Source organism: Pongo abelii, chromosome 1 (genome assembly GCF_028885655.2).
Source record: "Pongo abelii isolate AG06213 chromosome 1, NHGRI_mPonAbe1-v2.0_pri, whole genome shotgun sequence".
Taxonomy (NCBI): domain Eukaryota; kingdom Metazoa; phylum Chordata; class Mammalia; order Primates; family Hominidae; genus Pongo; species Pongo abelii.
The window spans coordinates 131905-157164 of NC_071985.2; the positions used below are offsets into that span (position 1 = coordinate 131905).

General features: G+C 48.1%; 1 protein-coding gene across 6 annotated transcripts; it reads left to right on the plus strand.

Moving 5' to 3' along the window:
- Window positions 1-7254: 7254 nt before the first annotated feature.
- On the plus strand, window positions 7255-24831 carry SH3BP5L (SH3 binding domain protein 5 like). 6 transcript variants are annotated; one of them, XM_009241434.4, is made up of 7 exons: window positions 7255-9527; window positions 9997-10610; window positions 18426-18488; window positions 18648-18776; window positions 20707-20868; window positions 22145-22318; window positions 22905-24831. In XM_009241434.4, exons 2-7 carry the CDS (start codon window positions 10428-10430, stop codon window positions 23373-23375), a joined length of 1182 nt encoding a protein of 393 aa, XP_009239709.1. In that variant the 5' UTR covers window positions 7255-9527; window positions 9997-10427; the 3' UTR covers window positions 23376-24831.
- Window positions 24832-25260: the final 429 nt, after the last annotated feature.

Consider the following 25260-nt stretch of genomic DNA (forward strand, 5'->3'; position numbering starts at 1 on the left):
GATTAGATGACTTTCTTCTGTGTAGCTTTGGAGGGAAAAACTCAAACAATGGGGGGAAGAACAGGAAGCTGGATTTAGGTTTCCTATGTTATGGAAATCATCACAGTGGGGGATGATAATTGTAACAGGAAGACGGAGGGTAGTGAAAGAAAGTTCAAGGATGAAGTTATGTGTATATTTGTCAACTAAAAATATCACATCCAAATGGTTTGATTTCTCTACACATCTACATCAATAAATGACAACTCTTAATGTGGTTCTGTAAATATTCAAAATGTTTATGGAAAGTCTATACGCCAGGTAGTATTCTAGACGTTGGAGATAACAGCTATGAACCTACTAGATGAATCTCCCCAAAGTTCTGATTGTATCACATTCCTGCTCAGTAACAGTCAAAAAAGTCTGTACAATCACCAAATGAAGTTTACTCTTCTGGTGTAATATTCAAGACCCTCTTTCACCTATTCCAACCTGTCTTTCCAGTCTGTTCTCTTAAACTCTCCATTAAACTGGATCACTCCCCACCTACCTTCTACATTTCTCTTAGCTTGACATACACTTCTCCTGTTCCTCCACTTTTTCTTGTCTGCCAAAGTCCTACTTATCCTTCAGGCTTCTGTTCAAACACCAACCCACTCTCAAAGTGAAAACTGTATCTTCCTTCTGAAGACCACTAGTATTGTTCATCCAGAAATTCTCTAAGTATTTATTGTCTTTGCAAGCCACAAGATGCATAAGACACTTTCTCTGTTATTTACATCCTTTACCATGTACTTTAATTTAAGATAGAGTCTTGCTCTGTCACGCAGGCAGTGGCATGATCTCGGCCCACTGAAGCCGCTTCCCAGGTTCAAGTGATTCTTGTGTGTCAGCCTCCCAAAGAGCTGGGACTACAGGCATGCACCAACATGCCTGGCTAATTTTTGTAATTTTAGTACACATGGGGTTTCACCATGTTGCCCAGGCTGGTCTTGAACTCCTGGCCTCAAGTGATCTGCTGTGTTTGGCCTCCAAAAGTGCTAGGATTACAGGCAAGAGCCACCATGCCTGGCCACCATGTACTTTAGAATAATGTGCATACTTTATTTCTCCTACTAAATTATAAGCTTGCGGGCAGAGTCAGTCAGAGGCTGGATGCACATTTCTGAACACCTGCTGTGTGCAAAGAAATGGGCTGAGTATTGGAGACAAAATGGAGACTGAGTCCTTTGAGGACATGCTGAGGGATGGCAACCCCCCCACCCCGCCCACAGACCTTGCCATCCCATCATGTGCAAAGTACAAAGTGGTATAAAGGTACAACAGGAAGAATAGGGTAATTCTGCAATAGGGCATCAGTAAACTTCATTGGCTCAGCATGTAGCCAAGATTTTGTATAGGGATCTGTGGATGGAGGTGACAATGATTTTCACCTCCCACCCACACCCCCACTGGCAGATTTCTGCAATATAAGTGATGGGACTGGGTCAGGCAGAGGGATTAGATGAACAGGAAGGGAGTGAGCATGCACTCAATCCAGACTGAGTGAGTCGAGGAGGCTCAGAATCCTGTGGAAGATGCTGAGTGGGGTGGGACAGGAATTCAAGAAGGTAGAGTGGGTGAAGGTATTGGAAGAGGAAATGCAAATAAGTTTTGGGCTAAATCAAGGAATTCCTCCTTTCCACAAGCTTTTATTGAGGACCCACTAAGTCTGCACCTGGCTGGGTAATAGAAATATAGAGATGAATAAATTATGTTCCTTTACAGTATGGAATCTATCCCATACCCAAGGATGTAGGCCTTCCTCAGTGAGAAGAGGAGAAGCCATGGTGTATCAGGATTTGTAAACACTAGGAAGTTAGAGGTGAATACGTGAAGCCATGGGCGTGGATGCCATTTCTAAGAGGCTATAGGTGGATTAGTAGGGGCTGAAGGCACCATACCAGCCTCCAAAAGGAAGCAGCTGCAGAAGGGGAAGCCAGTAAAGGCTTTGGGGAGGAAGAAGGTCAGGACACAGTCATGTTTTAGATTCCCATGTGAGGAAGTGGTGGACAATGTCCAATGCTGAAGTAAGTCAAACAGCATCAAGGTGGTTGTGTTTGGCTAGAGGGCACTGTCAGTGGTTTATGAAGTGAGACAGAAAGGAAGGGAAGTAAAAGTTATAGGCATGCAGAGCAGGCACATAGTACATGGCTTACGTTGCTGTTGGGGGCAACTGAAAGGCAAGTAAGTAGGGCTAAGGTATAGACCACTATTTCAAATCCCTGTCTGAAATGTGAGCCCAGTGGATATTCACAATGCCAAAAATCAGATGCTGAAGGCTTACTGTGTTACTGGGGGTATAAGGACTGAGAAGACTGTTTGAATTTCATTCATCTTATTCCTATATTGCTAAATACAATGTTTTCCATTCTTCAAACATTCTAATTTCAGTTACAATAAAAATATTGGCTTCTAGAGCATGGTAGCTTCCAGTTCTTCCCCGAATAAATCCACAGATGTCAACTGACACAGTTTTCAAATAGAGGAAAGAACCAAGTACAGAAAAGTGAAATCTAACAATTTAGAATAATAAGAACTGGAAAGACTGGCTGACTAAATCCTGAAATGAAGATTTTATTTAGTGTTTAAGGAATAAGGGTTTGTATTAATTTCAAGTTGCAAACATATTGTAAAGCCATATCAAAATGGATTTCAGGAAACAAGAAGATAAGCAAAAACATAAATTGAATCAATAACACACATATTAATCTTAATGGCTTGACACAGAGGATTTAATGTCTTTTAAATTAAACAGTAACCTTAATAGAAAATTATTGGAGTTTGTGCTGCTTACAGTCTGTGGTCAACTTCAAGGACTCAAACACGATTCCATTGGAGAGAATGCTACTTTAATTATTTTTACATTTGTACAGGTAAACTAATTGTGAAGAGCTATAGTAAACTAGATAAAATTGGAATAGCACAAAAGTAGAATATTTGTTGAGAGGATATCTGAAGATCAACTTCCTTTAAAATACAAATTGCTTCCTAGTCCTTAACGACAATTTTATTGTATGTTATATAGAAATTATGTTCAAAATTCACATCTAGGCTCAGTGGTTCACAAAACAAAATACAGAAAATGAGCTTAAAATCACAAAGCAGAACTTTCAGGGGAAAAATCAGTTTCAAAGTAAAATGCAAGGTAGGATACAATCAGTTTTTATAATTGAAACCACTTTAAAGGTTAAGAACAGTAGTATAGAGGCTGGGCGTGGTGGCTCACGCCTGTAATCCCAGCACTTTGGGAGGCCGAGGCGGGCGGATCACAAGGTCAGGAGATCAAGACCATCCTGGCTAACACGGTGAAACCCTGTCTCTACTAAAAAATACAAAAAATTAGCCGGGCGTGGTGGTGGGCACCTGTAGTCCCAGCTACTTGGAAGGCTGAGGCAGGCAAATTGCGTGAACCCGGGAGGTGGAGCTTGCAGTGAGCCCAGATTGTGCCACTGCACTCCAGCCTGGGCAACAGAGCGAGACTCCGTCTCAAAAAAAATAAAATAAAAAAGAACAGTAGTATAAATAATAATGGTATCACATGCAAACCTGTCAGATCTTTAGAAAGTATTTTGATTTTGGTTAACTTCACAAATTAGAGCATTTAAAATGTAAGTAGATACATTTAATATATGATGTGTTGCTATAAATTATTTTTAAAAATCTTAAATACTTTTGTCTGTGTTTAAAGACTGTTTCTACCACTTAGCAGCAGTATGACCTTGGACAAGTTATTTAATCTCCTTGTCTGTCAATTTCTTCAACTGTAAAATGAAGGTACAATTTACTGTAGTTGGTTTTTGTGAGGATCAAATGAATAAATCTGGCAGTGCCAGGTGCAAGGCATACACTGCATAAGTGTTTGCTGTTTTTATTATGACATGTGATGAGCAACTTGGGGAAGTAATTTACCTCTGGAAAACTCAGCAGATTTAACAAGGGTAAAAATAAAGATTTTTAGTAATACAGGTTTAGGGCAAGCGTGGGGGCTCATGTCTGTAATTCTAATGGTTTGGGAGGCTGAGGCAGGAGGACTGTTTGAGGCCAGGAGTTCACAACCAGCCTGAGCAACATAGCAAGACCCAATCTTTACAAAAACAAAAATCAAAACATTATCCAGGCATAGTGAAGGCCTGTAGTCTTTGCTACTTGGGAGGCTGAGGCAAAAGGATTGCTTGAGCCCCGGAGTTTGAGGCTGCAGTGGGCTATTATCAGGCCACTGCACTCCAGCCTGGGTGACCCAACAGGACCCTGTCTCTAAAAAGTTAAATAAACAAATAAGCGTAATACAGGCTGTCCCTTTCGTTAACATTTATTAGTAGATTTTACATTATATATTTCTGGGAGCAAGTTTTCAACTGGATTTTTAAAAAAGTTTTAGGGAGGTATAATTGATACACAAATTACACACTGAAATGTACAGTTTGAAAAGTTCTGACATATATATACCCTCAAGAAAGCCTCACTACACTCAAGATGGAGAACATATCCACTACCCACAAGTTGCTTCATGCCACTTTGTAATCTCTACCACCTCCCCACCAGGCAACCACTGATCTGCTTTCTATTACTACATATTTGTCAACTAATATGTTTAATCAGCAATTAATGGTGGTATTTATTAAATATATAACTGATAGTAGAAAAAAGTTAAGAACTATAAAAAGGTACCTTATGTTGGTAGACAAAACCTAAAAAAGGTAATTTTTAATGATGGAGGCAATTTAGGGTACTTATGTGAGAAAATTAGAAATAAAAATTACAAGTAAAAATTTATGAAAAAATTATTTAACTAAGAAGTAAAGTTGATTTGTGATATTACACAGTAATTGACAGTGTTGCTAACATCTTTATATGGCTTTCATATTTTTACATTTCACTCATAAAGTCAGTCTATAGGGGTTGGTTGGTTGTTTATTAGTGCCAGGAACTAGGAGGGATCCTTGTGGCAGGATCCATATGTGGCTATTTAAACCTGCTCAAGAGCTACACACGACTAGTAGCTACCATATTGGACAGTGCAAATATAGTAACTTCCATCATTGCTTAAGTGCTACTTTAAGCGCTGATTTAGAAGACTTCTGAGGTATGTGATCTATGATGGAAATGAAGAGAGTCTAAGCTGAAGCTATGGCAATGAGATGAACAGAAGGCATCTCTCTGAGATACTTAGTGTGATGAAAAGCAATGTGGGGGGTGCCTTCTAGGTTTTTCCCTAGGGTAAAGAGGTGGACTGTAGAACCGTTTACCAACATTAAATGCCAGAAGAGCAGGATTTAGGAAAGGGGATGAAATCAGATTTGGATCCACTGAGAGAGAGGCAACTCTGGGACAGGCCAGCGGTATCTCAAAAGTTGACGGATCTCAGAGTGTGATCTGTGGAAAGTCTGCGGAGAGACAGCGCTCTAAGGAAGGAACAGTAGCCATGGGTAAGGACTACAGCCACGCACTAGGGTAAGGACACTCCGGGAAAGCAGGCAGCATGAGATGGTCAGAAGCTAACATCAGGGCCTGGGGCACAGTAACACTTAGGACAGGGTTTTCAAACTGTGAACAGGTAATGAAATCAACAAAAGAGATCTCCACCAGCATTTAAAAATAGTATAAAAATATTAATGTGCTCTACATATAATTTGGGTAAAGATCTTTTCCTGTACCTTTTTAATGAATATATTTACACACATATATGTATACTGGGTTGCAAGGTAAAACATATATCTGAGTTGTCTTCCAATTAGTTTGAATCTCACCAGTTTATAAAATGAGAACCATCAGCTGGGCGTGGTGGCTCACACTTGTAATCCCAGCACTTTAGGAGGCTGAGGCAGGTGGATCACTTGAGGTCAGGAGTTGGAGACCAGCCTCACCAACATGGTGAAACCCTGTCTCTACTAAAAACACAAAAAAATTAGCTGGGCGTGGTGGCATGCACCTGTAGTCTCAGCTGCTCAGGAGGCTAAGGCAGGAGAATCACTTGAACCTGGGAGGCAGAGGTTGCAGTGAACTGAGATCGTGCCATTGCACTACAGCCTGGCGACAGAGTGAGACTCCATCTCAAATAAATAAGTAAATAAATAAATAAATAAAAATAAAATAAAATGAGCACCATAGACTATCACCTACATGGGAAGTGAGATAGTGTCCTTTTTCTCATCATTGCCTGAAATTCTGGCACATAATAGGCACTCAGTAAAGACATATTGCATAAAGGAATGAATCAACAAACCAGAGAAGAGGAAACCCAGTACAAGGGTAACTCAGAAGCTAAATGATAAGAAAAAAGAGAGAAATAACCCAGTGTCAGATGTCAGCGATGTGGCAATATTGAGAGCATGGATGACCTTATCTTTGTAATTCCTATGAATTGGCAGCATCCGGAGCCAGACTGTATGGGTGAATGGGAAGGGAGGAAGTGGAGAAAAGACAAATCATAGTGGAGACTGAGAGGCTGTTTGTTTTGTATTGAAGATGTGAAAGTTCAGTATGTATTCTGGAGAAATTATATAGAAAAGGCAGGTTCTAAAAATGTGCTGTCCAGGAAAGGAGACACTAGCTACACAGAGCTATTTAAATTAAAATAACAAATACAACTTCTTAATCACACTAGCTCCATTTCAAGTTCTAAATGGCCACATGTGTCTAGAGACTACCATACTGTGCAGAGCTGATTAACATTTCCTTCTTTGCAGAAAGGTCTTTCAGACAGTGCTGCTCTAGACAAAAGTTTTAATTCATCATGTTTGTGCTGGCTTCAATAAACAAGTTTGGGTTAAATCAATGCACAGCATCGCCCAATCTCTTCCTACCCAAAACATTATCCAAACACAGCAGAAAAACTATTGTGGGATTATATCACAATCTATACATGATAGATTCACATGTGGTCTCAGTGGGTGAGAGTTAACCTTGGAAGAGGCCAGTGGAGACTTTAAAGGGGCTGCTAAAGCTCAGGATGTGATCTAGGGGTCTGGTCATTATATGTATTCATAATGTTTCCCACCAAAGATCTGTGACAAGTAGCAGCAGTTTGTGATTGCTAAGCATTACACAGAGAAAAGGAGCTATGGGATGGGGTATAAGAATGACAGGTATTGGAGCAGTGCTGAATAAGAAAGGTTGGATAATTCAGGCTTGGGTAGACAGAACATCTTGGGTAAAATGAGGTTATTATAGTGAAATTCTAGTTCTACAAAAGTAAAGTGACTGGTAGACAACAAATAAATCATGTTTATCACCTTATATTTAATTTTTATGGTTTTTGTATGGCACCTTAATAATAAAAAGGACTGTGGTAGAAGACTGAGGCGTTATTATCCATCAAAACTGTCCACTTAGACAATGTTACTCAAGGTCCTGCTGACTTATTGAAATTAGAAAAATCACTTTTGTAATTTTAAAAACAAAACTTGCAATTTAATGGAGAAATCTGTTTTCAGTCACCTCTTTTAAAGGAATATATTTTGCTCTGCTCAATTAAAAAAAATCGTTATTCATGGGATGAAGGGATAGAAGAAATGGACTGAGAACTGTAGAACTCTTGGCACATGACTCCATCCAAACCTCTGAGTTACTAAGAGACAAACTTTAGCATGCCTTCTAGCAGTGTAAGATCATGTCCCTAGAACCCCAGCTCCCCCATGAAAATGCCTGCCTGAGAATGCTCAGTGCTACCAGGAGAATTTACTATTTGTTCTAGCCAACACCTCATGATAGGCTCCTGACCTCCCTTTCTCAGGGCGTTTATTAAGGGCTTACCATTATGAATCCTTCCTTCTTCTCTTTAAGGTGTTTATGTGTCTCCTACAACTGAAGAGGTCCTTCTAAACGACCTAAGAGCCATTCCTTTGAAATTGATCATCAGGAAGGGCAGAGCCTCTACCTCCCAATCTTAGTGCAAGAATAGCACGCTAGGCTGGGCGTGGTGGCTTACGCCTGTAATCCTAGCACTTTGGGATGCCCAGGCGGGTGGATCACCTGAGGTCAGGAGTTCGAGACCAGCCTGGCCAACGTGGCGAAACCCCGTCTCTCCTAAAAATAGAAAAATTAGCCAGATGTGTTGGCATGCACCCGTAATCCCAGCTACTCGGGAGGCTGAGGCAGGAGACTCTCTTGTACTCGGGGGTGGGGGTGGGGCGGAGGTTGCAGTGAACCAAGATCGCGCCATTGCACTCCAGCCTGGGCAACAAGAATTAAACTCCATCTCAAAATAAATAAATAAATAAAAAAACACTCTAACTTCTATAGCTGCTAGCTAGCAGACACATCTGGCCTAATCGCATCTATGCCAATCAAATCTGTAATTTTTCACTTCTCTGACACTATTGAGCCCTGATCACCTTCCTTCCTTCATTCTCTCTTTGAAATGCCCAATCACTTATGTACAAATCGGAACAGAGGTCAGTTCTTTTCCTTTCTGTAAGTAGTTACTGAATAAAGTCTTTTTCACTGCTTCAATGTCTAGCTGGGTTGTCTTTGACAGGACCCAAAAAGGAGGGGAATTCAGCCCATTTGCCTTTTCCATCTGCAGGGCAAACTTTCGAGTTGACTTTGAGGAAGTTACGCCTTTTGTAAAAACAAAACATCCAACCCTGAATGAAGCCCTTCCCCTTAGGCCTAGGCCCTCGCCTCACCAAGCGACACCTAGAGGTGACAACCAGGCGCTCGTTCATGGACCTAGGTAACGATACACAATGCCATGTAACAAACTGCTGCTCCTCGAGGGCATCTGACCCTGGGTGCACGAGTGAATTAACTGAGTTAATGTTGACTAAGTTCCTGATTAGTATTCACGGAGTAACTGGTGACCCCACCAAAACGTCGTTCAAGGTGCAAGGTCCAGAGGCCTCGAGGACTGGGATTTACCCATCGGAGCCGTCCGCTCAGACGCCGTTAGTAAAGGTTCCGCCGACTTCACTGGAGTGAGGAAAGTCACTTTTGGAAATCGACTTTGCCTTCGCTGGCGAAGTCCGCCAGTGCCCGGACTCGAGTTGCCCCCGGAGCCACTGCCGGAAGTTTACCAGCTCACTTTCGGCGTCGCGCCCGTCTTCGTGGAGCAGGCCGGAAGTGGCTTTCCGGCAGCCGCCGCAGCTCCGTAAAGCAAGATGGCACTACTCGCTCTGAGGCTATTATCTCCGTTTTATATCTAGTATTCCTCTTCTCATCAGTTACTCTCGATTTCCATCCCGCGCCCTGATTTTCTTCAGCACCACATTCTCATGTTTTTCTTTAATTCAGCCTTGGTGGAGGATGGTCTGGAGGCAACCTACGGCTAGCCTGAGCAACGTGGGGCACCATTTTGTACGGAAACTGAAGGCAGGGCGGGGGCGTGTGAGGCCTCCTGAGGAGCCCCGGCTTGAGAGACAGCGTGGGAGGGAGGGCGTTGTTCACCGATGATATATTTCCGCTTCTGGTCTGCCTAGTCGTTTTTGGTTGGATCGGCTTGTTGCGGGGAGGGAGGGGGGAAGATTGTTTGCAGCCTAGAAGCTCCGCAGACGGGAAGGTAAACTGAGGTAAGGCTGTGAGGGGGGCTTTTGCGCATGGCTGGATAGAATGGACGGAAGTAGGGTCCTTGGGATTGCGGAAGAGTGTGGAATTGGAGACGGGAGGCTTAGATTGTCTCGGGTTGGACAGAGAAGGTGGGGTGTGGCTCGGGGTTACAAGGTGAATCGCAAAGCCGGGCAGGGGTGGAGTGGGACGAGCGGGAGACCACAGGAGATGGAGGAGAGCCTAGGGGTGCAGAGGAAAGTCTCGAAGGCGCTGGTTGAGGAGGGGCTGGGTCGAGAGGAGCTGGGACGGGGGAAGAGTAGAGTCTAAAGTCCTTGAGGGCTAAGGAGAGAAGTTGAGGTAGGGACTGGTCGGAATACATGGGTGGGGGCGTGGTAAGAGTGTAGTTTTTGGGAGGCTATAGAGTTGGAAGGGGCTGGTGGCTGCGGTTTTGATGCTGACATGACCATATACTTGGCCTTTGTTTCTCTGCAGCTCCCCAGAGACGCTCATCCTACAGCCTCAGCTCGGGCCCAGCCTTCTCTCTCCAGCTGCCACCACAGTCTGGAGGCGCCTGCCTCCACCCTCCCGAATGGTGCTCCTCCTAGCAGGCCTCGGCCCAGGATCCAAGCCCCCTTTGCCCCCTGCCTTGGAGCTGTTGCTCCGGGTTTGTCATAGTGGACTCCCTGTGGCGGGAAGGGAAGAACTTTTGCACAGACAAGGCTTCAGCTCTAGGAACCCCACTGACAACTTGAATCTCAACCTCTAACCTAGTGTGAGGTTCTTCCTGTGCCCACCTTTTCTGCCTTTTGAGAAGAGAAACTCTTCTCCTGGCCATCTAGAGCCCAGGAAGCCCCAAGCTGGGGCCCTGGTCCCAGCATGTCAGTCCTCTCTTGTGCATAGGGCTCTGCCCTCCCCCTGTCAGCATGGCTGAGCTCAGACAGGTTCCAGGAGGGCGGGAGACCCCACAGGGGGAGCTGCGGCCTGAAGTTGTAGAGGATGAAGTACCTAGGAGCCCAGTCGCAGAAGAGCCTGGAGGAGGTGGAAGCAGCAGCAGTGAGGCCAAATTGTCCCCAAGAGAGGAAGAAGAACTGGATCCTAGAATACAGGTGAGAGCACTGAGAGCGGGGAGAGGAGAGCCCAGATTCCAGCCTCCCTGAAGAGTGTTGGATGAATGAGGGCTTAGACTTACTCTGTCCCCAGTCTTCTGGGGCAGGAAAGGAGAACAAGTTTGTCAACAAATCATTGCAGGGTAATGTGACAAGTTCCAAAAGAGTTGTGTGTCTAAAGTGCTTATGGAGTGCAGAGAAAGGCCTGGCCTTAGTGCTTGGGAGGCATTGCTGAAAGCTTCACTGAAGGAGCAAAGCGTCACTTGGCAGTAGATGAAGGAGGCACACTTTAGGTCAGTGGAGGGTAGGTGTGTTGTACTTCTTTCCAGATAAGCGGAGGGGCTGCCACCTTAGTTAGGGATGCTGTGTGAGAGGAGATGACTTTGATACTGGGGGACAGTTTTGAGGCTGAGTGAGAGAATCTTTTCCCCTTTCTCACCTTCTCAGCAGTACCTTCCAGGGATATGCAGCCCACATTGCTCTGATAATGTGTTTCACTCTTGTAAACAGTGAGCCCTTTCCAGTGTTATAAAGGTAGCATCAACTTTAGATCTATAAAGAAACCCCATATGTTCAAGTATTCGTAACTTTTGTTGTGGCTAATCCTTAGTAACATACATACCTGGCCCTCAGGATAGTGGGTCTCCTAAAGGAATGGAAGAGCAGTTTATTGCCTTGGAGTGTTTACAGTCTAGTTGGTAGGACAGGCAGATCTTTGTGTAGGAGACCTGGGGGTAGTCAGTGAGGAAGACCAACTCCATGTGGAAGAGATGCCTGGCCAGTCAAACCTGGGTTGCAGTGTTTCAGGGAATTGGCTGAGAATGACTTCCTGAGGAACCTTCTTGGGCAGGTGACGACCAGGATCCTCCTGCATGTTTGGGGCTTGAGTCTGCCATTTGTTCCGGTCACATCTCCAAGACTCTGATGTTGTGGAAGTGACTCTTCTATAGGTGAGCAAGAACATATGAAGGCTCAAATTCCTAGGCTTATCTGTCAGCAAACCTTTATTGGATTACTCCAGTGAGTTGGGAAGAAATCAAAGCCAGTCCTGGCATTCTTCCTTCACTCTCTGTGTGGGTTCCTGGGATATGTGTGTGTGTGTGGGTTCCTCTTCTACTGTGTCCATGCTTATAATGGAGCAGTGGTGAGCCATTTGTTTCTGGCATGAGTCAGTAATTTATTTCTGCTCTGCCTGTCATTGCATTGAAAACAGCCAATTTCTCTTGCTATTTCTACAGATTTATCATCCTCTGAGGAAATCAGCTGTAGTGAAAAAAGCCTTGGGCTAAGTTTCATGCTACCTCCAACCCCATGATTTATGATTTTTATGGAAGTTTCTTTACGTTTCTGAGCCTCAGTTTCTTCATCTGTAAAGTGAGCAGTTGGTCTAGCTGATTTGCACAACTCATTCTTGCTCTGCTCTGACACAAGTCTACAGTTCTTTCTCAAACTCTTTTTGCTTGTTCCTTGGTGATAGTTTGTAGATAGCACTTTGGGAAAGAGCTGTCTCTCTGTTGCTTGCGGAGGAGGGCTGTGTAATGTGCATTATATGCCTCCCTACAGCCTTCCTTGCCCTGCTCCAGAGGTTTCTGCAGAGGAGAATCCACTGTGGTCTATTTACTTGGCCTCTACTGCTCCTGTGTATTTTTCCAGTGTCTGCATAGGCAAATGGTAGTAGTAGGAAGAGTCATACTTGCACTGTGCTGTCTAATAGGGTGGTCTAGCTGCATGTGGCTACTTAAACACAATCAATTAAAATTAACACGTAAAAATGCAGTCCCTCGGCCGGGCATGGTGGCTCACACCTGTAATCCCAGCATGTTGGGAGGCCGAGGCAGGTGGATCACCTGAGGTCAAGAGTTTGAGACCAGCCTGGCCAACATGGTGAAACCCCGTCTCTACTAAAAATAAAAAAAGCTAGCCAAGTCTTGTGGCGGGTGCCTGTAATCCCAGCTACTTGGGGGGTTGAGGCAGGAGAATTGCTTGAACCCAGGAGGCGGAGGTTGCAGTGAGCTGAGATCTGCCACTGCACTCTAGCCTGGGTGACAAGAGTGAAACTCCGTCTCAGAAAAAAAAAAAAAAAAAAAAAGCAGTTCCTCAATGTTATACTGACAGTGCAGAAATAGAATATTCTGTCATTACTGACTCTTCTATCAGATGAGCTCTATGAGAGTTGGAGTACACTGAGGTAGCGTAAGATTTACTTTGCCTCCAGTGAACTTGTGATGTCACTGGTGCAGGAAGGGTAACTAGACCCTAGTCTCTCTTGCTAAACTGCACAGCACGCTGTGGAATGTTGTGGGTTGTATAGGGAGGAAAGGTCTAGTAATAGCTTCCCTCATTTGATGACACAGGTGTGGGTAGGCCAGTGCTCTGACCTCAGCAGGGAGTTAGTGTGAGAGAGGCAGTCTGGCTTGAGGGGCACCCTTCATGGAGGAGGCTGGTGGCATTTTGCCCTTCTGTGGTTGGGCTTTCAAGATGAGGAAGAGATTGGGGTGTTTGTCTTTCAAGGTCCCTTTGAGTGTTGACAGTTCACCAGACCATGCACATTGCTCTGATCATGTGTTTCAGTGCTTTAGGTGGGTATTCATTTCTCTGGATTTTCAGTGGATTTACTGGGTTTCCATCCACAGTCCATAAAAAGCCACCAGGGAGCTTCAAAAATACCCTTACCTGAGCCTTTCCAGACACGTGGATTCTCTTAGTCTGGGTGGGGTGAGAAGGGATTCTGATGTTACAGTCAGAGCCAAATCCACTGGGCCAGGTATATCCCAAAGGTAGAGCACCTGTTTCGGTATTTTCTGAGGCTCCCAGAAATGGCTGTCCTTAGGATGAGGCCCTCTCTGACCTGGGGCTGGAGTTCCTTTGCAGGCAGGCAGCTCCATGGCCATTTATGGTGGGATTCCTCTGGAAGTTGGAAGGAAGTCAGCTGGTGCCTACCTGGAGCGTGCTGTCCCTCCAGGGAAGGCTGCTGGCTGTGTCTCCATGTCATGATCTTAGTGGAGTTCTTTTGAGTCCTCCAGGCTCATCCTCAGCTTTCCGAGAGGGTTCCAGTGGAGGGAAGAGGAAAGGAGCGTGGATCTAGGATGGACCTGGGTCTGTTCTGTGACTTTCTCAGCCTCCTCTTAGTGGTTGCATTCTTTCTTCAGATGTGAGTGCTCTTGTTTACCTGCTCCTTTCCAAACTCTCTAGGGTGACTTTGCAACCTCTGTGACCTCATCTAGAAGTATGGGTTTAGCTTTCACAGGACAGTCATCACCCTGGCCCCAGTTACCATTAGCTTGAGTCTTTTGATGGTCTGCGCTAGGTGGGGTGGGAGCATCTGCAGCCTGAGTCCCCATGCCTTTGATTCAGTGTCCTGGCATCCTGGGAATCTGACTGCTGTGCCCTGGGAAGGTCACCCTCCCTGCTGGCTGCTGGCTCACTGATGGATGATGCATGTTGATTCAGACTTTGTCCTCCCTGAATTCCATTTCAGCTGAGTGCCAGGAGTCCCTGGTGAAGCAGGCCAAATGGAATGTGTTGCTGACTGCCCAAAACCGTCCCAGGTCCTCAGTGGATTCCTGCTCTGCCTTTCCTTGGGTGTCCCCTAGGTGGTTTATCCCCCTCCCTCCTGTGCTGACCTTGCCCTCCAGGCTGCTTTACTCCCCAGGCATCTTCTTGTCCTGTTAGGGAGAGCTTTGTGACTCTGAGGGGACAGATCCCATCAGCAGATGGCTTTCTGTAAATTGCTGGAGGTGCCACTGGGAAGCTAGTTCCCATATAGAAAGATAATGCCCACTCCTGCCACTTGCCAATAGCAACAGCTCTTCTTGTCCTTTTAACAGTAGTAACAACTTATGCTGAGCCATCCAATCCATTGATGATCTCGTCAGGAGCTGGAAGTTGATGACTGAAAGCATTTGAGGCCATGGAATCCAGTGGGGATCCAGTCTTGGTCTTTGATTTGCCACATGAACATTGCAGGGTGGCCTTTAACAACTGACCCCCCATAATCAATGTTTGTTGCATTTCCAATCCCTGTCCTTTTTCTACGTGGGCTGTGGTTTTCCTAGATTACAGCACTTCTTTCTTTACTGAGATGTCCTTCCAGTGGTGTCCTCTGTCCCAGGAGGGTGGCGACAGTGGAAGGAAAGTGAGATCAAAGATCGGTCCTGGATCCAGACCCAAGTCTGTCACTAATTTTCCGCCTGGTTGTTTCTCATCTGTCAAATGCAAAGTTGCTGAGGAAGAATATTCCAGTAGGAGGTGCTGAAAAAACTGGTCACTCGTCTCCCAGATAGCCTAAAAGCCCCTGTAGGCCACGTGAAGCCCCAGGAAGCTGGGCCCCCGGGGAGATAGGTTGCCTTTCACCTTGACAGACATTGCCTTTTTAGGGCCTGTTAGAGTGATCGTGTGAGTTGCTGGTGATGTCTCTGTTAGGAAGGCACTGTGAAACTTGGAGTTCTATGTGTCTGGTAGTGTTGGTGCTGACCCTGTGCCTCCTCTGGGGCCCTGAGCTGTGTTGGCTGCCTGTTCTTCCAGAATGGTTGTTATTTTATGGACACTGGGTTGTGTGACACTGTAGATGCATCTACCCAAATACAACAACTTCTAGACCTTCGCCATCCAACACAGGAGCCACATGCCACTGTCTAGGTTGAGATGTGCCCTAAGAGTCAAGTGCATATGGATTTTGAAGACTTAGTTTAAAAAAGTAAAAGTATGGATAATATTATTTTATGTTGATCACATGTTGAAATATATTTTGGATATATTGGGTTAAATGTATTTTTATAATTTCACTCATTTTACTTTTTTACTTTTAAAAAATGTGGCTTCTAGAATTAAAAATTCCATCTGCAGCTCCTGTTACGTTTCTGTTGAATAAGTCTCTTCGAGAAAGTTTAGAGCAAGTTTGTCCAACCCGTGGCCTGTGGGCCGCATGCAGCCCAGGATGGCATTGAACACGGCCCAATGCAAATTTGTAAACTTTTCTTAAAACATTATGAGATTTTTTTTTGCAATTTTTTTTTTTTTTTTGAGACAGAGTCTTGCTCTCTCACCCAGGCTGGAGTGCAGTGGCACAATCTCAGACCACTGCAACTTCCGTCTCCCAGATTCAGGTGATTCTCCTGCCTCAGCCGTCCCAGTAGCTGGGACTACAGGTGTGTACCACCATACCCAGCTATTTTTTTGTATTTTAGTAGAGATGGGCTTTGCATCATGTTGCCCAGGCTGTTCTCAAACTCCTGAGTTCAGGCAATCTGCCCACCTCGGCCTCCTGAAGTGCTAGGATTACAGGCGTGAGCCACTGCGCCTGCCCACAATTTTTTTTTTTTTTTTTTTAGCTCATCAGCTATAGTTAGTGTTAGTGTATTTTATGTGTGGCCCAGGACAGTTCTTCTTCCAGTGTGTCCCAGGGAAGCAAAAAGATTGGACACCCCTAGTTTAGAGCCAGATTTGTGGCCCTCCTTAGGCAGCGTCTACACTGTTGTAGGTATGTGCATTTTCATATCCTCATTCCTTGTTCCATTACAGGTTTCTACCTTTGTGTTCTTCCTGTTACTGTAATTAACATGTCAAACCATTTCCTGTATTCTTACCTGCTGACCCAGATCTTTTCAGGATCAAGGCAGGGGATGGGGGGAGGATAGAAGGAGTAGAAGGGACTAAAAGGAAGATTGTGCGTGTCAGCCTGACTCCCTCACTGGGTTGCTGAAAGGCCCGAATGAGGTGAGTGGGGGCCAACATCACGGCCATATGAGTGGGAAGTGATTGTGGTGTCACTGCCAAGTGCAAGTTGTGGGTCTGGGCAGCAGGCACATGCTGGGCTGGGTCCCTCTGGCCTGTCCAGCCTGCTGTCCAGAGACAGCAGGGCTGGTGAAGGCAAATCCTATAGCTAGGCACCAGGTATTTCCCGGCACAAGGCCCTTGGCACAGACCAGCACTGCTCCGCAGTAGTGTCCTTAGCTCACCAGGGGCTCTGGGAACTTTTGTGTTTTCTCGGGCAAGGGAGGCCATTACCCCTCTCAGCAATCTGCCATTTCCTGGAAAGCCCTGGATGGTTCTATTGCTTCTCTCTCTAGTCCTTCCAGGGGCCAGGAAGGCACTCAAACCAGCTTGTCCAGCGACTTTTCCCCAGGACTCTCCCTCCCTCCCACAGGATCTGCTCTGTAGGGACCTGCGGTCATGGTCACCCATTGCCATGCAGGCCAAAAGGCTTCTTGGACTCTATACACTTTCTTGATCTTGACCTTAGTCATCCACCAAGCCCCTGTGATTCTGTGTCCTGTGTTTCCTTGGGCTCTGCCCTCTCCTCTGCCACCTGGAATACTATAGACAGCCTCCACCTTTTTTTTTTTTTTTTTTTTTTTTTTGTGATGGAATCTCACTGTGTTGCCTAGGCTGGAGTGCAGTGGCACGATCTGGGCTTACTGCAATCCCTGCCCCCCGGGTTCAAGCCATTTTCGTGCCTCAGCCTCCCAAGTAGCTGAGATTATAGGTGCGTGCCACCACGCCCAGCTAATTTTTGTGTTTTTACTAGAGACAGGGCTTCACCATGTTGGCCAGGCCAGTCTCAAACTCCTGGCCTCAAGTGATTCACCCACCTCTGCCTCCCAAAGTGCTGGGATTACAGGCGTGAGCCACCACGCCCGTCCCAGCCTCCACTTTTGTCTTCCTGGCTCCCCCAGGCTTTCGTTACATTGGCACCAGGCTCTGAGAGACCCTTTTGCCATTGCAGAAAGTCCTCATACTACCTCCCATAGTGCTGTAGCCTTACTGACCTTCTCACCTGCCAACTTGTCTGCCCAGGGTACCTGCTCCCCTTTGGTTCCTTGGCCCTTTGTTCCTCACTGGCACTTTATTTTTTTGAGACAGAGTCTTGCTATGTCACCCAGGCTGTAGTGCAGTGGTGTGATCTTGGCTCACTGCAGCCTCTGCCTCCCAGGTTCAAGTGATTCTCCTGCCTCAGCCTCCCAAGTAGCTGGGACTATAGGTGCACGCTGCCACACCCGGCTAATTTTTGCATTTCTAGTAGAGACAGGGTTTCACCATGTTGCCCTGGCTGGTCTTGAACTCCTGACCTCAGGTGATCTGCCTGCCTCGGCCTCCCAAAGTGCTGGGATTACAGGCGTGAGCCACTTTGCCCAGTCATTCACTGGCACTTTTGTGTCTATGAAGTCCTTCCAGCTGGGGAGCAAGTGTTCCAGGCACCCTACCCTGACCTTCTGCTGCCCCGTTAGGTGACCTTGCTGCCCGGAGAGCACCCACACCCACCCCTCACAAGGCTGCACATGCTGCCCAGGACCTGCTGCTGACTCGCAGCTCTAAGCTGCCACCTCTATGTCCTGAATTCTCAGGTCTCACGGTCCCGAGAGGTGATAAGTGTGCAGTAAACACGTGCTGACTGAGTGGCCCTGCCCTGGCCCAGGTGGCCGTCCTCTCACAGAGAGCAAGCCTTCAGGTCCAAGGAGACTCCCTCAGTTTGAGGAAGTGTTGCAATGTCATGGAGAGAGTGAGGGCTCACCACAACTTCACGTTGTGCATATTAGTGCTGCATTCTCCAAACCTCAATTTCTTCATCCTTGAAACTGGGGTTTTACTACCCAATACAAGGTAGAGTTGTGAGGATTACATGAGATTGTATGTATCAGGTCCCTGACAGACAAGAAAGCATTTGGCAATCTCCATATCTTCTTTCCTTTCCTGAGTGTCTCACCTCATTTCCCTGGGCAAGTGGGGCTCTCTCTCTCTGTGTTGCTCCTGCCTTGCATGGTTCACTCAAGGCTACTTCCTTCCACTGCGCTAATTTGCCACCCCTCTCTGTGGCAGGAGGAGTTGGAGCACCTGAACCAGGCCAGCGAGGAGATCAACCAGGTGGAACTACAGCTGGACGTGAGTGTCCTTTTCCTTATGTGCTTGGGCTGGTCCTTGGAAGTATCTCCATCTGTCTCTTTCCCAGATTGAGGCAGTGGCAGTGGGAGGGGTGTGTCTGAGAAACAAGAGGGGCTGGGACCCAAACATGTGCCTTTCTTCTGCCTTGTTCCTTTCCAGGAGGCCAGGACCACCTATCGGAGGATCCTGCAGGAGTCGGCGAGGAAACTGAATACACAGGGTTCCCACTTGGGGAGCTGCATCGAGAAAGCCCGGCCCTACTATGAGGCTCGGCGGCTGGCTAAGGAGGTATGGCTGGCTGACCACGTTTGAGGAAGGCTACATGCTGAGCCTGGCCCTGGATTCTTCTGTCTCTATGTGGAGTGAGAGACAAAACACCAGACCCTGAGGGCAGAGCCCTGGGCTAGACCTGGCTGGTCGGAACCAGCTCTGTGGGCTCAGGAGGTTCCTTTACCACCGTGGGCTCTGGGCTCATGGTCTATAAAATGGTGAGGGTGGGTGTGGGAGAACATTCAGTTCAGCCCTGCTAATGTTTAAGTGCCTTCTGCGTATCAGGAACCAGGCTTTAGGGTATATCAGATGTCAGTTCTAACATCTTGTTGTTTTCATCTACACCCATTTCCTCTTCCCTTTGGTACATGTCTCTCTTCTGAATCATTTCTTTGCTTACTCCTCACTCTTTTCCCCATCCCACCCCCCCTTTTTTCTGTAACAAATTATTTTTAACAAATAATATGTGTTCACCGTTGGAAGAACATAATAAAACAAGAAGGAAACAAAAATCACCCAAAATCCTACCATGCACATTTCATGCATGTTGTTTCCTGGGATTTGTTGTCATCCTGTATGGTGAGGTGATAGATACAGAGACAACTGCCTTGGAAGAAGAGTTTGTTCCCAAGAGGAGGGGACATACCATGCCATGCAGGGCCACACTGGGAAGCAACCAGGGTCCTTCAGGAGGCAGAATAAGTGAAGGAGAAAGCAAAGCACAGAGCCTTAGTGTGGTTTTTGTGGAAAGGAGTAGGTGAGGCAGGGTAGGCAAGTTTGGATAAGTTTAGAAGTAGATAGTTGGAATAACTTTGCTAGGCCCTGGGCTATAGGGGTGGCCTCTAATTATCTAGTACCTGGCCCTGGGATGACTTAGGGCAGAGGAAATATTGGCTTGGTGGGGGAGCAGTAGGTAAAGGAGTTAGTTGGGGATCCAGGCTTTGGATTATTTGGTTGGTTTGCATATGAAAGGCACACTTACAGGGGAGTTTACTGTCTCTAGGAATTAGCCCTGGAAGGGGCAGTTTGTCCTTGGCCAGCAAGGTCCCCCAAGACATGAAAGTATCATAAAGTATAGAAAATAAAAATATGATTAATACAGCACAGATAACCATGTGTGCTGTATCAATCATATTTCGTGTCCGTGTATATCCAGCCAAAATGGGATTACACAGTATGTGCTATTTTGTTCTTTTATTAGCATTATGACATGGTTCCATGTCAATAACTATACATCCAAGCCGTCATTTTAAAGGACTGATTAATTAATTTTTTATTTTTTTAAGAAATGGGGTCTTGCTCTGTTGCCCAGACTGGAGTGCAATGGTGTGATCATAGCTCACTGTAACCTCAAACTCCTAGGCTCAAGTAATCCTCCTCCCTCAGCCTCACAAGTAGATGGGCTCACAGGCAGAAGCCACTGCGCCCAGCTTATTTTCTTATATTAGATGTACTATTATTTATTTAACCAATATCCTATAACTGAAAAGTTAGGTTTGTTTCGTTTTTTGCTTGGTTGGTATGGCTGTGATGACTGTCTCTGAGCACTTGTCTGATTACTTCCTTCAGCTTGCCTGCTGAACATGGAATTGATGGTCTCAAGGTCATCTTTTCTGTAAGACTCTGTCTATGTTGCTAACCACCTTACACTAAAATGGTTTGTATTCTCCTTTGTTTTCCCTAGGGGAAAAGGCTAGCAGCCTTTGGGAGTGCTGGATTTCACACACCTACCCCCCTCTGGCAAAATTTTTATTTCTTCTAGTCCATATCCTTATGAAATATTCTTTATAGAATGTTGCTTCCTTGGCATTTATCCTCAGCACAGTTTGGGAAATGAAGCCGACATTGCTAGTAGGCCTTCCTCCTCTTATCCTCACGTCTATTATGGGTCTCCATGGGCAGCTGGGGTCCCTCAGGGTTCCCCATCCTGATATCCCTCTCCCCCCAGGCTCAGCAGGAGACACAGAAGGCAGCGCTGCGGTACGAGCGGGCCGTAAGCATGCACAACGCTGCTCGGGAAATGGTGTTTGTGGCTGAGCAGGGCGTCATGGCTGACAAGAACCGACTGGACCCCACGTGGCAGGAGATGCTGAACCATGCTACCTGCAAGGTGAGCTGGGTGGTGCCGGCAGGTCCCCTTCGCTGGTTCTCGTCCATCCTTTGCTATGTCTTTATCACCTCACCTCCTCATTCTTTCCTCCATTGTAGCCTTCTTTCAACTTTGATTCTGTTTCAGGCAAAACCTGTTCCTAGTTTTCTGTTCTGTTTGGCCTTCAGTGCTTCCCATATTCCATTTCCCTCTGACTTAGAATGTCATCCTGGGCTCTTCTTGAATGTTTGCCTCCAGGTGTGGGACAATTCATCCCTGGTGGATACTCAGGATTCAACATTCACATTTTGTTATGTTTAGCTGTGTGACTCCTCGCTTCTGTTTTCAGAATCTGCTCCCTTTCCTGCTTTTGAGCTCTGACAATACACCTCGAATTTTGAAGTATAATTTATGTGTCATTTCCAAGCTCCTGAAAGGGGACTGGGAAGCGGAAGGATCTCTGCCGTTGGCCCTGTCTGCCACCTTCAGCTTGCACAGGGCAGGCGTCAGCTCTTCGAGGGGGTGTTTGTGGCTTGTGATTCTTCATCTGCCCCTCGCACAGAACAGGCACCTCACTTCTACTCTAGAGCTCGTGCAAATGAGAGCACACAGCAGTGGGGGAGGGGTTAGGGGAGAGTGTACAGTCTAGAGCTACACCTGAACAGGGAGCAGGTGAGGGCTCCAGCCACTTTGTCTACCAGGACAAGTGGGCCAACTGTACAACACCCTGAGCAGAAGCACACCAGAGTCCCATCCAACCTTGGCCCACTTGTTGTGGACGATGCCCACATAGGGTGTGGAAACCTGGAGAACCCAGGGCACAGCTGTGGCTCCCCACACAGGCTCTTCTCATTCCCAGATCCCTAACCATTGGCGCTGAGGGCTCCCTGAAGAGAATGGCTGCTGCAGATGTGTGATGTGCTGACAGACATTCCCTTGATGCTCTCAAGTGGTTGAGTGGGCACCAGCATCCCTTTCCTGGCAGCAGTAAAGCTGAGTAGCCAGTGGTGCAGGTGACAGTAGGCAAGAACATGGGGAAGAGGTGGCTCAGAGGCATGTGCCTGTGATGTGGTCCTCGACGGTCAGGCAGCAGATCCAAGAGAGACAGAAATAAGCTGTCTTGAGGCTCATAAACACTGTGTTCCCCTGCGTGTCTCGGGCTCTGTACACAGTTGAGGGTTTGCAGAGGATGTTCCTGTTTGGGTTCCCCCCAGGGCATTGTTCAGATTGGCAGCCTGGGGCAGATGCCAGAGACTGAAGCATGGGTCCTGGCTCAGTGATGTGTCCTCTGGGCCAGGTGAATGAGGCGGAGGAAGAGCGGCTTCGAGGTGAGCGGGAGCACCAGCGAGTGACTCGGCTGTGCCAACAGGCTGAGGCTCGGGTCCAAGCCCTGCAGAAGACCCTCCGGAGGGCCATCGGCAAGAGCCGCCCCTACTTTGAGCTCAAGGCCCAGTTCAGCCAGATCCTGGAGGTAGCTGAGTGGGTGAGGGGGAGGAGGAATGGGTAGGTGGGGGTGCAGGCTGGAGGGGATGCTGGTCGGCCTCTCTGGGCCATCTTGGTGAGGTGGCCAGGGTGAGGCCTCCGGCTAGTGGTGGGGAAGGGTGGTGGCACACATGTTCCAAATGACCTTGCAGGAGTGAGAGGCAGGGATGGGGGCTGGTGACGGGGGCTGGTGACGGGGGCTGGTGATGGTGAGAACGTAGTTGGAAGAAGGGAGGTAAACAAGAGGAAAAGAACTGGTGGAAATCCGGGATGGGGAAGAAGAACCAGCCATTGGGTGAAAGGGAACAGTGGGGAGAGGATGAGGAGCAGGAGCTGGTGGAGAGGAAGGCCTGAGAGGAAGGCTCTGGAAGGTGGGGCTCAGGTCAGGAGCAGGATTGCTGGGGAAGAACAACGCAGAGTGAGTGGAGCAGGGAAGGGTGTTGTGGGTCTGTGGTGGGTGCTGAGCCAGCTGTCCAGGTATTCTGGGAGAGCAGGCCCTCAGACCTCAGTGCAGAGTGCTGAGTAAGGTGGAGACGTGCCCCATGGGTCGCCTTACTCTGTTCTGCCCTCTGCAGGAGCACAAGGCCAAGGTGACAGAACTGGAGCAGCAGGTAGCTCAGGCCAAGACGCGCTACTCCGTGGCCCTTCGTAACCTGGAGCAGATCAGCGAGCAGATTCACGCGCGGCGCCGCGGGGATCTGCCTCCCCACCCGCTGGGCCCTCGGCGCTCCTCCCCCGTGGGGGCTGAAGCAGGACCTGAGGACACAGAGGACGGAGACAGCGGGATTGAGGGGGCCGAGGGTGCGGGGCTGGAGGAGGGCAGCAGCCTGGGGCCCGGCCCCGCCCCCGACACCGATACGCTGAGTCTGCTGAGCCTGCGCACGGTGGCCTCAGACCTGCAGAAGTGCGACTCCGTGGAGCACTTGCGAGGCCTCTCGGACCACGTCAGTCTGGACGGCCAAGAGCTGGGAACCCGGAGTGGAGGGCGCCGGGGCAGCGACGGCGGAGTCCGTGGGGGTCGGCACCAGCGCAGCGTCAGCCTGTAGCCGAGGGGCCAGGGTTCCTGGCTTGAATCTGCTACCACGGGCCGGTTGGGGCCCACAGTCTTCTCACGCCCTCTCCTCTGGGGCCTCGTCTTCCCGAAGGTCCCCTTCTCCAGTGCTTCCCTGGGAGAGGCCAGCTGTGTTCGAGTCCTCTGTGCCTGCCCTGGTGTTCTCACAGCCGCCCCCGTCCCCTCAGCAGGCAGCTCTCTTTGCCTTACCCATTCAGAAGGCTTGCCCTCGGCGCTCTGTCTGCCTCTGCCTGCTGGCTCATCACAATCTGCGGGGCATTGACCCTTTGCTTTCCCTTTCTGCTCCCTCTCTTTCCATCTGTTTGGCTTTTTCCCTCAGGGAACTTGGTCTAGAAGGCACTGGGAAGCTCATCAGAGAAAATGGGTGCTGGGCCTGAGTACTCCCGTCGGAGGGGATGGACAGTCACCCCTCCCGTTGGTTTCCGGCCCCGCCCCCCTTCCCAAGGCAACTCTGGAGGGTACTCTAGGTATGCTGCTGAGCCCTGCACCCCCGTCCTGCTCCAGCCTGCCCGTGTGTAACCTGTAAGATGTACTGTGTGCCTCTGGAAGACACCACCTTTCCCTACAGCATTCCCTTTCATGACCTGAGGCACTCTGCGATGTGTGCCCCAAAGCAGAACTTACAGGACCTGCAGGAAGCTGGTGTCAGGGAGAGAAACCCAACCCTGCTGTCAACATAGGGAGTATCACCAACTCCAGACTGGCTCCTGTGGGTATGGTGTTTCCGCTGGGCTGGGTCCTCAACATTGCCAGGGTGCTAGTGGGTCCTTAACAGGGCCCATGTTGGGGGTGAAGTCATGAGGTCCTGAAGGCTTAGGCCCCTGTCATTCCCACCCTCACTCTTGCTGCACAGTTGTGTTTACCTTTTCTGGGTAGAGGATGCTGAACTGACTCAGCACCCTCCTGCAGGGCAGGGTTAGGGAATTTGGTGCTCAATTGTTCTCCCTTGCTCTTCCCCAAACTGAACAATACCTACTGCAGGATCCCTCGGGGCACACTGAAGCTTGGCTGCCAACCCTCTTACTTCCTTTGCTACAGGGAGGGGTTGGCTTGGGGTGAAAAGTTCTGCCCTCCGCAGGGAGCAGCTCCAGCTGCCTGGCAGTGCTCCCAGTTTGTAGGGAAGCCACACCAGATCTGGGTGCCTTGGGAGAACCGGTCCTTCCTTTTGACCCACCCCAGGATGATGGAGTGCTCTCGTCTAGGCCCATGTTCTGCCAGCGACCGGGATGAGTGGGCAACTAGACTCTGCACGGGGGTCTACAGGTTGAGGGAGGTTGGTCACAATGAGAACCTCGGGGTTTGAGGTGGCCATGGGCAGAGAGCAGAAAGGGAGGGAGGGTGTGGGTGTGCGTATGTGCATGTGCTGGTGTGTAAGGGGGAAAGGGTCTTTCCTGGTTTTATTTAAATAAAGTAGTTTATGTAACAGTTAACATCTACTGTCCTTGCTGGAGGAAGAGAAAAGGGGCAAAGATGAGGCAAGGGTTGGGGGAGGGAAGAGCAGGGTTAGGCGGCAGGCTTTTTAGTTGGTGTGGTCGGAGAAGGGAGGTGAAGGACCAGATTGAGTGAGCTGCGCTATGCATGCTCTTGGGGGGGGTGCAAGGCCCCATGGCCAGGGTGGCCATGTACAGGGCAAGTGTAGAGAAGCAGGGGAGGAGTTGGTGCCTCATGGGGCCATGCTGTGTGAGGTGATGGGTGCCAGGAGAGGGTTTGGTAGAAAGGGGCCTGCAGGGTGGAGTGGACTCTGTCTGAGCTAAGAGGTGAGAGTGCCAGAGGGGTGGGATCTTAGATGTGTCTGGATGTGAGCATGAAGGTAGAGAAGGGACACAAGTAGTGATGCCAGATTTATCAATACAGTGAAC